Source organism: Euleptes europaea, chromosome 1 (assembly GCF_029931775.1).
Source record: "Euleptes europaea isolate rEulEur1 chromosome 1, rEulEur1.hap1, whole genome shotgun sequence".
In the NCBI taxonomy this organism is placed as follows: Eukaryota; Metazoa; Chordata; class Lepidosauria; order Squamata; family Sphaerodactylidae; genus Euleptes; species Euleptes europaea.
The window spans coordinates 32,203,794-32,218,917 of NC_079312.1; the positions used below are offsets into that span (position 1 = coordinate 32,203,794).

The window sequence follows — 15,124 nt, forward strand, 5'->3', positions numbered from 1 at the left end:
TTTAAGTGTGCCTTTGCGGCCACATTGTCTGTCCTGATCAATATGTCTTTCCCTTGTATTTGTTGCTTGAAGCTGTGTAAGGCCTTGTAAATCGCTCTGATCTCCAGAGCGTTTATATGGAGTTTCTGTTCCTGTGGGGTCCATGTTCCTTGGGCTATGTGATTGTGAAGTGTCGCCCCCCATCTGGTTGTGCACGCATCTGTGTATATCTGATGTGGAATTGGGTAAATAAACTGAAGGCCCTTTGACAGATTGCTTGGGTCCGACCACCATTGCAAGCTGTTTTTGGCATCCTTGGTAAGTAGGATGTTGAAGTCCCTTTTCTTTTGTATGTCTCTTTGATACGGCCTGAGGAGCCGTTGCAGAGGTCTGGCATGCAATCTTGCCCATTGGATAGTGGGTATGCATGCTACCATGTGTCCCTGTAATTTGGCAAGGGATATGAGTTTGGACGATCTGGCGGCATATGTCTTTCTGGCTAGTGATGAAATGAGAACGATTTTTTCTCTTGTGAGAAATAGTTTGTTTTGTTGTGTGTCTATTTCTACTCCTAAGTGTGTCAGTCTTTGAGATGGAGTTACCTTGCTCTTTCTGTAATTTATCAGGAATCCGTGTGATGACAGATTTTCTATTACCAGTTTTGTGTGTTGTATGCTTTGCTGTCGTGAGTCTGCACAAATCAATATGTCGTCTAAGTAGGGGTGTATTCTTATGCCCTGTTTGCGCAGTTCCGCCACTAGAGCCACTAGGACTTTGGTGAATACCCTTGGAGCAGATGTTAATCCGAAGGGGAGGGCCCTGAACTGGTAATGAATTCCTTGATAAAGGAATCTTAGGAAGCGACGGTGTTGAGGGTGTATGAGAATATGTAAGTATGCCTCTGTGAGGTCTATGGATGTTAGAAAATCCATAGGTTGTAATGCCTCTGTTACTGTTTTTAATGTCTCCATCCGGAAACGTCTCAAAGGGATGAATCTGTTCAGAAACTTCAAATCTAGAATGGCTCTCCATCCTCCATCTCTCTTGGGAACTGTGAAGAATACTGAATAGATTCCCGATGAGCATTCCGATGGAGGCACTGTCTCTATGGCCTTGATATCTATCAAGTGTTGTATAGCTTCTGATGTTCTCTGAAGCTTGTCCTTGTTCCTGGAGACTGGTGAAGTTACTAGTCTGTTTGATGGAATGTGAGCAAATTCTATTTTGTATCCCTGAATAATTATGTTCATGACCCACTGGTCTGGACGGGAGGATGACCATTGTGGTTGAAAATGATTTAGCCTTCCTCCCACCGGCTGTAGTGTGGCGTCACTGTTTAGTTTGGCGACTGGGCTTACTCCCTTTGTCGCTCTGATAGGGTGTGAACTTTGGACCTCTATTAAACCTTCCTCCTCTCCGAAAGGAGCTACGGTTCTGGTTCCATTGTCCACGGCGTTGGTCAGATCTGAACCTTTGTAGTGTGTGGTAAGAGCGAAATGTCTGGTTTTTGTATTCCTTTTGAAGAGTTTTTGGTAATGCCTTCTTCTTATCCTTAGTTTCGACTAAAATGGGATCTAATTTGTCTCCGAACAGCCTTTTTCCCTGGTAAGGGAAACCCATTAAAACCAATTTTGATCGGTAGGTCGCTTGCCATGGGCGGAGCCAAAGCGCCCTCCTAGCTGCCGCTGTGGTGGCCATGGCTCTAGCTGCGTAGGTCATAGTGTCTAGTGTTGAGTCGGCCAGAAAGGAAACTGCCCTTAATAGTCTAGACACGCCCTCTGTGGCCTGCTTCTCCTCTTGGGGAATGAGCTGTAACAATTTTCTGGCCCAAATTATTGCTGCTCTAGAGACCAATGCCGATGTCACTGACGCCTTAATAGCTAATGCAGATGCTTCGTGTGACTTTTTGCATGCTAGTTCTGCCTTTCTGTCAGCAGGGTCCCTAATCAGTATCTGATCTTCCTCAGCTACTAGGTCTGCTGTGTGAAGTGCAGTGACTGGTGCTTCCACCGGGGGGACTTTCAGTATGTCTGATGTGGCTTGATCTACGTTGTAGAACTTTCTAGATGTTATAGGCCACTGCTTTGAAGTCATTGGTTTTTCCCATTCTGACTTCATGAGGGACAGGAAATAGTCTGGTACCGGTATCACTCTGTCAGGAGTGTCATGCATGTGAAAGAACTCTTTTGTTCCCTTTTTGCTCTGAAAATTCTGAGTGTCAGTGTCATCTGAAAGATCAAGTGCAGCTAGTGTCTTTGATAATAATAGAGGAAATTCCTCTGCACAAAAAACCCTTGATTGTTTAGGGTGCTCAATTATATCTTCCCCATCGGAACTGAATTCACCTTCTTCCCTTTCACTATCATTGTCACCTGAATATATAGATTGATCTCCTTCATCCCCTTGCATGGTCTGATGCACAGAACCGTCTTTAGGGGTAGTTTTGGTGGGCCATTTTCCCTCCCCTTGTGGAAAACCAGAAACATTGGCTGTTGTGGGTTGGTTCAGGGGGGGGGGCATGCTGTAATAGCCTTGGGCTTGCACACCCTGAGCTGGGTAACTTTGCATAGCAATGGGCTGTACTGCTCTTAAGCCTTCAGTGAAGGCGTCTTTAATCAGGGAAGAGAGCTCTGCCTTTAAGAAGGCTAGACCTTCGTGTTGCAGAGGGGGGGGGGGATCCTACCGGTAGATGGAGTCTCCGCTGCCGTTTGTTGTCCTTGATTTAGAGGCGAGCCGCCTAAGGACGAACTGGCATGAGGCAAAGGCGAGCTGCCAGCCTCCTGGTCCCGTTCCCTGGATAGTTGCAGGGAGTGGGCGTCGGGTGCCAGAGGGGGCTGCTGCTCCGCGTCCAAGGCTTGTGTTCCCGAAGGTAAAGGCGAGCCGCCAAATTCCTGGCCCCGCACCCGAAGGGATGTGGAGGAGGAAGCGGACGATGCCGCTGAACTCCTCGCGCTGTCCGCCGCTGTAATCTTTCCTGCGCGGGCTGTTTCGATGAGGCGTTTGACGCGCTTGTTACCGGTCGAGCCGACCTTTTTGCGCTTGCCACTGCCGCCGCCTGCATCGCTTTTTCTTTTTTCTTTTGCCTTCAAGTCAATTTGCTGACTTGTGGAAGGCTGGATTACCTCGGATGGATGAGGTGTAGCCTTGAGGAGGCTAGGATCCTTATCGGCTGTGGCGATGTAATTATCTCCCTGCCGATCCGCCATTTTGTTTTGGCGGGAAAGGATCTCTGTTCTTTTAAAAATTATTTTCTATGTCCTTACAAAGGAATAGTTAAGATTAGAATATAAGATAATAGTATAAGTAGAATTAGAATTAGATATAGTTAGTGAAAATAGAGTAAGGCTCGATAATTCTATCCTTAATAGCAGAGAGCTGCAAAGGCTGCTCTCCCGATCAAGGCAGGAAATAGAACTGGCAATAGGGGGCGTTTACCCTGAGAAGCCAGGAAAAAATTTAAATATTAAATCCTGCCTCCCGAGCTAAGAGGAAAAGTAAACACCCATCATAAAGATGCCCTTTGTCCCTCTGAGCCGAGAAAAAATAATGATCTGAGCATGGAAGCTCAGCTGAGAGTCTCTGGGTAAAAATAAAAAGAGTAAGAAATAATAGTGATATTATGTTGGGGGTTTGTTATAGACCACCAAGCCAGGCAGAGGATTTGGATGATACATTACTAGACCTGATTACAAAATTTTCAAAGAGATAGGACATGGTGATCATGGGAGATTTCAATTACCATGGCAATTATCCTGTTGGAAGTCAAACTCCACTAAAAATGAAATGTCTAATAAATTCCTGACTTGTCTTGCTGACAACTTCATTTTCCAGAAATTGGAGTTGGAAACCAGGGGGTCTGCTATCTTGGACTTTATTCTCACCAACAGGGAAGAACTGGCTGATGGGGTGAAAGAAGTGGGCACCCTGGGTAGCAGACCATGTAATTTTGGAATTTAAGATCTTGAGGAAGGGAAACGCTGTAGGTTGAACTTTAAAAAAGCTAATTTTAACAAACTCAGTGTTTTCTGGGTAGAATCCTATGATCAGGAAAGGGGAGTTAAGAGGGGTGGGAGTTTCTTAAAAGCAAGATATTCCAATGAGAAGGAAAAATGGGAGGAGCCTAAAGAAGCCAGTGTGGCTCCATAAAAAACTTTCTAAAGATCCGAGAATTAAAAAACACACATTTAAGAAATAGAAGGAGGGCTATTTAACCAAGGATGAATATAAACAAATAGCCAATGCCTGCAGAGAGAGAGTTAGAAAAGCTAAAGCTCAGTATGAGCTTAGGCTAACGAGAAATGCTAAACAAACCAAAAAAGGGTTCTTCGATTATGTTGAGAGCAGGAAAAATAACAAATAAGTTGTAGGCCCACTGCGGGGAGAGGAAAGTGGAATTTTAACAGGTGAAGAGAGGGCAGAACTGCTCAATTATCTTGATCTTGATCGCCAGCATCACATCCTTACACTTAAGAATCTTTTCTAGCTCCTTCAGGGCTGCCCTTCCCTGTCTCAATCTCCTGATTTCTTGGTTGCAGTCTCCCTTTTGGTTGATGATGAAGCCAAGGAATAAAAAATCTTGAACAATTTCAATTTCTTCATCATCAGCCTTCCTCTTCTTCTTCTAATTTTCCAGTAGTCATTACTTTTGTCTTCTTGATGTTCAGCTGTAATCATTTCAAGTCTTCCCTATTTTCTGCCAGTATTGGAGTGTAATCTGCATTTCAAACTGTTCATGCTCATATTCCTTCCACCAATTTTCACTCCACCTTCATCTAAATCTAATCCTGCTTTCCTTATGATATCCCGGTAGATGGAAGAGATGGGGAGATAATATATAAACTTGATGCTAGACTACACTTGTTTGTCAACTGTCAGGAAGTCGAATGTAGCCTAAAAACTGTAGTGAAATCTCTTATGGGCAGAGGTTAAACTGGTACTCTTGGGGACTTTAAAGTTACGTTCTTATCAGTTTGATAGTAGAAGACTTTTAATATACGAGGGTCAGAAAGGCAAGAAGAACTTGTCACCAGAGGGGAAATCAGTGGTGGTCAACACTGCTTATTCCTATTGCCTATTGTTGAGCTTCCTACTGCAGGTGCCTTAGCTGAGTTGTCTTTCTAAGACTGGCAAGATTGCCTAGGAGCTAACTATGAGGTGGTAGAGGCTTGATAGGGTAAGTACAGTAGAGCAACTGTTCATTAAGTAGCTGTCTCAGTGTCCACAAGACAAACTGCATAGCAAGCTAACCATTTTGGCTTTTTTATTTTTTTAAAGAAACCTGCTCCACAGAGACACAGTATGTAATAGTATGAAAGGCAGACAATAGAAACTGTGACAAGTAAAAAAAAGTTTCAGTATTCTTGATGATTGGGTTCTTTTGGTGCTTAAATTTAATAAGGGCTTACAAGAATAATTTATTTTTAGCTCTCTCTCTCTTTAATCATGAAAGCATGGGAGTTCTTTACTTATATGCACTGCTCTGGTAGTCTTTGTTTAATCCTGCAAATCTTTATCAATGCTCTGAAGCAAATTCCGTTGCAGGGTGTTTGATTTCCATAATCCCTGCAGTGCAGACATTTTATATTTTATGTGAATTACTTTAGAATCCTTTGAAACACAGAGATTTATTCTCTTACTTTGGAAGAGCAGAGATGTTAAAGAACATAAAATTGGTGCCACGCAATTGACGATTTTTGTGTCCTTTTGGTCATCATTTTTTGAAATACTCTTCTGCGACAATTCTCAATTGCAGATGGAAAAGGCTGTGGTTGCACAGTGAAGAGATAATTACAATGACCAATTCTCAGGCTGCAAGTAAGCACACTTCTTTGGAAATAATTTGTACAGAAAGTAATGGGACTGGTGCTTCTGAAGTTTGCAACACTGGTTTTAAATGACATTTATTCTTTAGCAGTAGAAAAGAGCAAGAGTCCAGCAGCACTTTAAAGACTAACAAAATTAGCAGGGCGTTTACTTGCTTTTGACATTTACACTGCCATTGTGTGTCTAAATTCACTCTTCTCTACTTAAGGATAGATGGAATCACATTCTAGCTGTATCTGAAGAAGTGAGCTGGGGCTTATGAAAGCTCATACCCTGCCAGAAATTTTGTTAAGTCTTCAGGGTGCTATGGGACTCTCGCTCTTTTCTACTGCTATTGACAGACTAACACGGCTACCCGTTGTGGCTTATTCTTTAAGTTGACTCATACGTGCATGTTTATTACTTTATAGTTGCAACATCCAAGGGTGACTTGCATCACAGATCTAAAGGTACCTCCAGATCATGAGACCTCCAATGCAATGCTTCTTGAAGGAGTCGGTTCACCCAATTCAGCTGCCGATGGTCAAGCGCACAGCAAGGGATACAAAGAAACCAGGAGACTTCCATGAACATGAGAACCAGCCTTAGAGTGCCGTTCTTGAGTATCAACATAGAGTTCCCAAACATCTTAAAAAGCCACTGCGGTACAATGAATAGCGTTGTATTCCAAGCAGTGAAGCACACTGGGTGACCTTAGCCCCATCACTGTCTCTCAGTCTCTCTCACACAAGGTTTTTTATGAGGATGAAAATGGGATCACTCCCTATATGTTGCCCTGAGCTTCTTGGAGCAAGGGCAGGACAGAGCTGGGAAAGGTTAATGAAACTAGCAGCACTTTCTCCTCCATTACTAAACAAGTGTAATCAACTTGTAACGCTTCCAATAATTAAGATAGCAAGAAAGAATGTTCTATTTTCAATGCATGAAATCAAGGGGAACCCTGGCATACAAAAATGGAAGGATAAATGCAGTAAGAACTATTCATCCTGCCATTTCCTTCCCCAACTGACTGTAGGGGAATCGCAGGAGGAGGCTTATTATGCAATCAAATCACTCTCAATCTTGCTAGTGATGGGACCGCAGTTGTTTACAACAATTATACTTGTTTACAACAAGTATACAACAATCAGACAAAATGTGTCCCACACCAGTACACTTCCCATCCAGACGAATCAACATGAGCAAACTGTCACGATAAAATGGCTTTGCTAAAGTTACACAGACTTCCAGGATGTGCATCAGAACAAGGAGATTTTTAAAAATTATTTCATTCAGTTTATATCCTGCCCTCCCCCAACACAAGTCAAGCACAGGGCAGCTTCCAACAATGAATGCATGTTATGTCTTCAGAAGGAACAACTATTGATTAATACCACCGATAACTAACAATGATAATGATAACAAACATGTTAAAGATCACGAATCCTTCCTGCAGCCATGCATTGCTACTAAAGGTTAATCTTCATAACCTTTTCATCATGAGCACCCATCAGTGGCTACTAGCCATCGTGACAAAAAGGAACTTCAAGTTCAGAGGAAGTAGAAGAAGAGTTGGTTTTTATATGCCGACTTTCTCTACCACTTAAGGGAGACTCAAACCAGCTTACAATCACCTTCCCTTCCGCTCCCCACAACAGACACCCTGTGAGGTAGGTGGGGCTGAGAGAGCTCTATGAGCTGTGACTAGCCCAAGGTCACTCAGCTGGCTTCATGTGGAGGAGTGGGACAACCAACCCGGTTCACCAGATTAGCCTCCATCGCTCATGTGGAGGAGTGGGGAACCAAACCTGGTTCTCCAGATCTGAGTCTACTGCTCCAAACCACCACTCTTAACCACTACACAACACTGGCTCTCTCTGGATACCAGTTCCAGAAGGCAACATCAAGAGAAGGTCTCGGCCTCTATGCGATGTTGTTGGCTCTCCGTAGTAACTGGTTGGCCACTCTGAGAGACAGAATGCTGGACTAGATAGTCCACTGGTCTGATCCAGCAGGGCTCTTCTTATGTTCTTACCCTTCTCCAGTAAAGTCTGAGTTGTATGACGAATATTCTCTTTGTTTCCTTGAACCACAGCCTCATCAGATGGTGAGGGAGATTGATCAAACCTGCCAGGGTCTTTCACTGGATCCTTTCCCTTTTCCAAAGCTGAGTGTTGGCATGACCTGTTGGTTCTGATGGTCCCAGATTTTGTTACCTATTAAGGGGGGGGGGGAGAGAGAATCCCAGTCATTCTTCACTGAAAGTAAAACCGTAATTGCTAAATCAATTGAAAATTTTAAAAAGCATGAGAAAAATGTTTAAAATAGTAATAACTATCAAATGGATATTAAATGAGAGACAGGGATGAGTTCTTTTTAGAAGCTTGTAGAAATAACATATCATCTGGCATTTGGACATTTTATAATAATTTAGAAAGCATATAACACATTGTGAATTTAGAGAATTGCACTTTAAATATACCAACCTACTTCTGTGCTGGATGAGACTCAACTATTTCTGTTAAAAAATAAATGCCACATTTTCTTCTATTCTTCTTTGCATCTATAAGTCATTATTGCTTGGCTGTTCTTTTTAAATTATTATTAGGCAAACAAATTTCAATACATCACAAAAACAAAGTAAGTCCCTGGGCAAAATCTCTGCAAATCCATAATTTAGTTATTATTATTTTTTTTTAAATGTATATGCCACCTTTCCAGAGAGCTGCTAAAGGTGGTTCATAACTAAAACGATAAAACCAAACCAAACAAGCCATTAAAAGTATTTATTTAGTTAAGATTTATTTCCTTTTCCATCACAAGAGTTCTAGGGATGTTACTAATCTAGGCATGCAGCTATCTGAACCAAACGCTCACAGTGTTAAGTACACAGTTTCTCCTTATTGTCTCACTTCTGCTCTTACAATACAGGTTGAGTGTCCCTTATCTGGACATCTGATATCCGGACTAATCCAAAAACTGGACCTTTTGGGCTGGCATACAGGCTTTACTCACAGGCCCTCAGTAGTGCCATGGATGGTTCAACGTACCCAAAATTAATAAAAAATATTGTTTAAAATTACATTCAGGCTATGTGTATAAAGTATATATAAAACATAAATGAATTTAGTGTTTAGACTTGGGTCCCATCTCCAAGATATCTCATTATGTTTCTGCAAAAATTCCAAAATACTCCAAAATATGGAAAGATCCAAAATACGGACCCTTCTGGTCCCAAGCAGTCTGGATAAGAGATACTCAGCCTGTATATGCATCCCCTTTGTCCCTAAACCTGATGCTCTTTCAATGCAGCTGATAAAAATGCGTATATTAAAATGTCCATGGTACTAACCAAATAAATCCCAGAATCACCTTCTGCCTCCCTCTACCGATTTTGGCAATTCCATCACTCAACCCGTTCTATCACTCATTCCATTCCAATGGATGAACTAGTGGGGTATAACGGTTCAAGTGTAAGATTAGGGCGAGTGAGACTCCAGTTCAAATCCACACATTGCCACTCTTTCAGCCTGGCCTACTTCACAGGGGTTTTTGTTAAGATAAAATGGAGGAGGGTGAAGCCAGGTATGCTGCCCTGTGTTCCTTGGAGATTTTCAGCATGTCTAGAACATGCACCTCAACTCAGTACTAGCATCTGATACATACAGGTTCCATTGCCTAACTCAAATAATCTCCAGTTCTACTATCATTTAACTTAATTTCTTTTTCTCGTTAATATAAAGGCTCAAAATTTGTTCTTAGGGCAATTAAGTTTGTATTCCTACCTCCCCAGATGCCCTTGCGCTGCACCTTCGGCCTGAAGGTGGAGGTGGGCCAAGGACTTTAGATCCAAATGCAATGTGAGACACATCTTGATTTTTAGTGTTCCGGGCAGTCGTTGATCCTCTGTTCATTATATGATCTACTGAAGAGTGAGATAAACAATTTGAAATATCGTCCAGTGGATTTCAGTCAGACCGAATTACCAGACTGCCACCACTTCCCTTCAACTGCATTTCCCTTCACCTCTGGTAGTAAGACCCACATTTCAAATGATATGACAACACTATTTAGATCCTTATGTCATACTTTTCTTCCCAATCTCTCCCCATCACCATGCTGTGAGAAGGGAGTGAGAACGTGGCAGTGAGCATTTAGCATTTGGCTAAATGTTTCTAGTGGGTCAGTTTCCAATAAAAAGAACAATCATCATCACCATAAAACAATCCTTTATTATTTATAAATAATTAGTAGTAACAGAAAAAAACCACAAATTATAAAACTGGCCAGCACCAAAATTGCAGGGAGACAGGTGGTTTGGTCATTCAGGTCATTGTTTGATTGAATCAGAGTCAAAACATCAATATATCTATTTCTCAACATGGCCAAACTTCTGGAATTCAACAAATCCAGATTGAATCCATAAACTGACAAGATAGATCTTCCTCCAAACTTGAAAAAAGTCCCAGGTTTGTAGAAAAAAACTGAAATCATAAAAGCAAAACAAAACTGGGGCCTTAAACCCTGCCCCAAATAACAGAAGCGACACCTTTACGAAATGAATGCTCTCTGCAGTAGCCATGTGGGGGTTGCTAGGTAACTACAACAGTATTGCCAGCCTTCAAGTCTTGCTTTTTGTCAGTAAAAGGTGGGAGGGGGCAGAGCCCATTCCAATGCTGTTTTGGCCTTTGAGGGTGAACTCAAAGGAACTGGACCTGGCGGCAACCAACAGATGATGATCCCATATAATTTCCATAACTTACCTGGGCCCAGCTACTTGATACTTTACAACAACAGTCAAACTATGAAAGTCAGTGTGTTGCAGTGGAGTTTCAGGCTAGGATCTGGGAGAACCAGATTTGAATCACCATTCTGCCATGGAAGCTCACTGGATAACATTGGGCCAGTCACACATTCTCAGCCTAAGTTATCTCACAGGATTGTTACAAGGATAAAACCGAGGAGAGGAGAGTGATGTAAGTTGCCGGGTGCTCACTGTGGAGAAAGGCGGGGTATAAATGAAGTAAATAATATAGCTGATGGGGACAGATAAAAGATAGGCTGGTGGGTGGGAAGGAGAGAAGAAAGCAGGGAAAGGTTGTCAGGACGAGGGAAATGGGAAATAGCATGGAGAGGAGGATAAAGGGGAAAGTGAGGTGCAGGTTCCCCACAGCACAACAGGGCTATAAGAAGATGCCAGGGGAGAAGATGCCAGGGGAGGGAAGGAAGGGAAACTGACAATAGGTTGGCTGGTGGGTGGGAAGGAAAGGAAGCAGGAAAAGAGGGAGAAGCTATAGGGACTTTCAGGGAAGGGAAAGAGGAACTAGTGGGGGAGGGAGGAATGAGATGCCCCCAGCGAGTCCTTAGATCCGGTGTGTGACATTCCTTCTTTTCCATTTGAGTTTGTTTCAACTCCATGAGATTCTTAAAACATTGTCGGTTGTGTTTGTCATATGGTAATTATGAGTATTGCATACTCTATACCCTTTGCCTTGCGACTGCATTTTGCACCACCGCTTTGTTTTGTTTCTTCATCAATGTCATTTCTTCTGCTTTAAAGGTCATGTTAGCTTTATTTTTCTAAGTGCAATTAGTTAACCTTTTTATACCCCATAAATGATTTGAATGTCACCCATTCCAACTTTTAAACTATTTATATTGTAGCAGAGGCTCCAAAATTGAACAGTTCACATTTATCAGGCATAAATTCAAGGTTAGATTCTAACCCTCCAGGTCCTGGTGAATCCCCAGCAGAACTCCGTTCAAGGAATCAGAGGGCTTTACTTAATACCAGGCCCTCTAAATTTAAAAATTATCCCTCTCAAGGGGTTAGCACAATTGCGTTAGTTGCAGAATATTTTGAAGACTGTAAGAATGGAAAAACTTTTTACATTTTGAGGTGGGTTAAATATAGTACTTATAAAAAGCATCTAGAGTTGGTGCATTCTGATTCATCTCTTATAAGCAACAAACAATGCATTTTGAATTGACCATGTCTGGCTGTTACCAATTACTATGTTACAGCTGCATAATCAATCATAATTATGTATTTAATTGTAGAAAGAAAAGAAATATCAGATAAACCATTTTGAAGAACTTCTTGAAGATGCTTTTGTTGTCTTGCTGACTGATTAATTATCTATTGATCAATTATTTCAGTAAATGCACTCACAAGAAATGGAGATACTGAACTCTGGCTCTAAAATAGTTTCCATTCATTTTATCTAGCAGAAGCAAGTTGGCCATAAGTTTTTCTCAGGAACAGGAACTGAGCTACACTGGCCCCTCAGCACCTCCCTCTTATACTTCAGGAATAAGGTCATTGATGTACTGAAAGAAAACCAATGAGATGTATGTTACTGGTCAATGGGAGAAATGATAAATAATCTGACAGCCAACAAAATGTAGTGGTCTGAGTGAAGGATGCTCGAACTCCTGCCAGTTCAGCTCAATTCTCATTTGCCAGCAGTGATCAGACAGCCAATTAATTGACTGGCTGTTTGCAACCTGTTAGTCTGTGTATATACAGGACCAGACTACTTGCAGTCATCAGCAACAGACTCTCAGCTAAGGGATCAGTTTTGAAGCTGGCTTCTGATCTCCTGCTGGGGAAATTTTGTTCTGCACCCAGCAAAGTTTGATTGTTTGTTTGAAGGGACGGCATCAGACGCCAACTCCCAACTAATCAGCTGGAAGTCAGGTTCTTCTGATCTCCCAGACTTGCTGAGATGCAGCAAATTTGGGGAAGGGAAGACCAAAAGCCCACTTGATCTCCCTTCTTTCTTGCCAAGCTGTCAGCTCGGGCTGCAGTAAAAAAAGAGAGAACATTTATTTATTTATTTAATTCAATTTATATCCTGCCCTCCCCCAGCTACACTGGGCTCAGGGGCAATGCACACATCAAAAACATTGCTTCTGTTCTTGCCCAGCCTGGAGGGGAGGGAAGAGAAGCAGCTCTTTGTTCTCCTCCTTCTGCAACTTCACTGTGTAGCTATTCTGTTGACGGGGGAAGTGAATAAAAGCTCAGTTCCTAGCCAATTCCACCATCAGCTGAGAGTCAACTTCTGGCCAACAGGCATCTGCAACTTGTTTGGCAGCTGTTTGAGTTGCTCATTGCAATTTGTACAAATCTCTGATCAGCTCACATTCTGATTGTGCTGAACAGGTTCTTTGAGAAATTAGCAGCCTTTCTACTTAGAGTACCAGAATAGGATCTGGGAAACCTGGGGTCAAATCCCTATCCTGTCATGGAAGTTTGCTGGGTAACATTGAGCAAGTCATTTTCGCTCAGCCTTATGTATCTACCTCTGAGGGATGTTGCTGTAAGGACAAAATGGAGGGAAGATCAATGTTGTAAACTGCTTTGAGAATAACAGCCCATTCCTGAGGGGGAGGGATGGGCCAGTGGCTGGAGGCAGCACAGATGCGCTTCCTCCAAAGGAGGTTTCCCCGCCCCCCACTGTAGCTGAAACCTTGCCCTTACCTGAAAAACCCGTGCAACCGCTCCATTGGGTTGCACGGGGATACACCACCTCAAAAGGTGGTGTATCTCCAGGTAAAGGTAAAGGCAATGGGGGCATTCCTGGGCAGAAAGGGCTTGGGGGGGGCCCTAAAGGCAGCTCCTCCCTTTGGCGGGAACGCCCCAGGAACACTCCCAAGAGGATAGCGCACAGAAGTGCGCCATCTGAACGCCAGTGCAAGGCTGTGCCAGCCCCCCTTAGTGGCGCTGCCATGGCAGTGCCGGGAGAATAGTGTGCACACACCCCTGCTGGCGTCCGTGCCACCCAGGGTGGTGTAAGTGGCACGGGCGCTGGTGCAGGGGGCTCAGACACCGAAGCAACCCCTCCCTGGCCACCTAAGAACTTTCCCCCTTTTGGCTCAGGAATGGGCAGTAAGTATCTAAATCAGTCCAATCAATCAAAATTGAATAATCTCTTAGCTTCTTATTGGTTAGCGAGTAATAGAGGCAGGCTGGGCTACTATTATCAAGCCCATTTGTTTCCAGACATTTCTGCATGTGGTAAAAGTGAATTACTTTTGCACTCTTGCCCATACAAGAGATTTACAAATTCTAAGGAATGATGGAACAGCTCCCATAGGCTGGGTGTTCTGGTTCATTTTCATATCAATTGATTCAATTTTCAGACTACTTTGTGATGTTCTCTGCCCCATATCAATTTTTAAAAATCCATGAACATTCTCCATTCATAATCACATTAATTGGCTGCAATTAATTGGCCACATCAACACATACAAGTAATCTGTTACACTGAACAACTATGTGTAGTTAAAAGCAGGCTGAAAATAATTTAGGCTTTTGATTGGTATTAGAACAACAACATGAAAAAATAAAGTTTAATATATAAACAGAGAAGTTTCTAATTAAGTCTAAGCTTCAACTTATCAAAGTGTTGATTTCCATGAAGGTCTGATTTTGGGACTTTGATAGGAAAGGAACAGCGGTAGAACTCATCTCTTATTCATAATGCAAGGTAAAAATAAAGATTACAATAAACTGTGAAGCTCAAGGCATTTCGTTTTCTCTAGTTAACAAAAATGATCTTGGCATAGGTCAAGGATGAAACCACTAATTATTTTACTACTTTACCAAGGGCTACATACCTTTTGTAGTTGGATGGTAAAACCTGAAGGCACACTGTCTAATTGCCTCTTTAAAAAAATAAACAGTAATTTTTCCTTTACCAGTCACAAGTCTCATTACTGAAAGCATTTAGCTAGTGTTTCTGCTTCCACTGTAATATTTGTGAAATTATTGTACATATTTCTTTTTGGGTTTTGTAATAAAATGATTATATTTATAGCTTTCTTTCAGCTAGCTGCCTTGAGTTTGGGAAATGGGAAATAAAAATTTAGGCAGTTAAGTAAAATTTCGTTTTATATTTGTCTCCTCCAATAGTCGTGTTTCTAGGCTCCCCTTTACTATGTAAGGGGAGTAAGAACAATCAACAGAAAGCTTTAAAAACTGGCTTTACAGTCTCTTAAGCAACAGGGATTGTTTTTGTTTTAAATCCCAACATTATTTCCCTGCGTAATTAGCACTGACTTTCAGGTAAATTACATGAAAGCAGACTTCATCGTAGACATTCGCTTGGTAGACTGCGATGATTAAAATTAACATCCAGGTGGCCAAGCAGAGAAACTTGGAAACTGCAAACTGGGAAAGATTTTTTCCCCTTTGCCTTCTGGGCTACTGATACTTCACTAATGATTAATACTTAATTAAATACTTTTGCTGTTTTGTCAGAATGAATGGAGACAAGAATCCTGAAATGTGAGGTGCTGAAAAAAGCAAAAGATTGGGATTCCAAATATCATCCTTCTG

At 42.1% G+C, this 15,124-nt stretch overlaps 1 protein-coding gene across 1 annotated transcript in view; it reads right to left on the bottom strand.

The window, feature by feature from the left end:
• The window catches only part of CFAP20DC (CFAP20 domain containing), a 212,081-nt gene that overhangs the window by 106,122 nt on the left and 90,835 nt on the right, over positions 1-15,124 (bottom strand). The window contains exons 8-9 of the mRNA XM_056864469.1: positions 9,567-9,706; positions 7,817-7,997 (exon numbers count right to left, since the gene is read on the bottom strand). Of these exons, the coding sequence (XP_056720447.1) occupies positions 7,817-7,997; positions 9,567-9,706 (321 nt within the window). The remainder of the gene's footprint in view (positions 1-7,816; positions 7,998-9,566; positions 9,707-15,124) is intronic.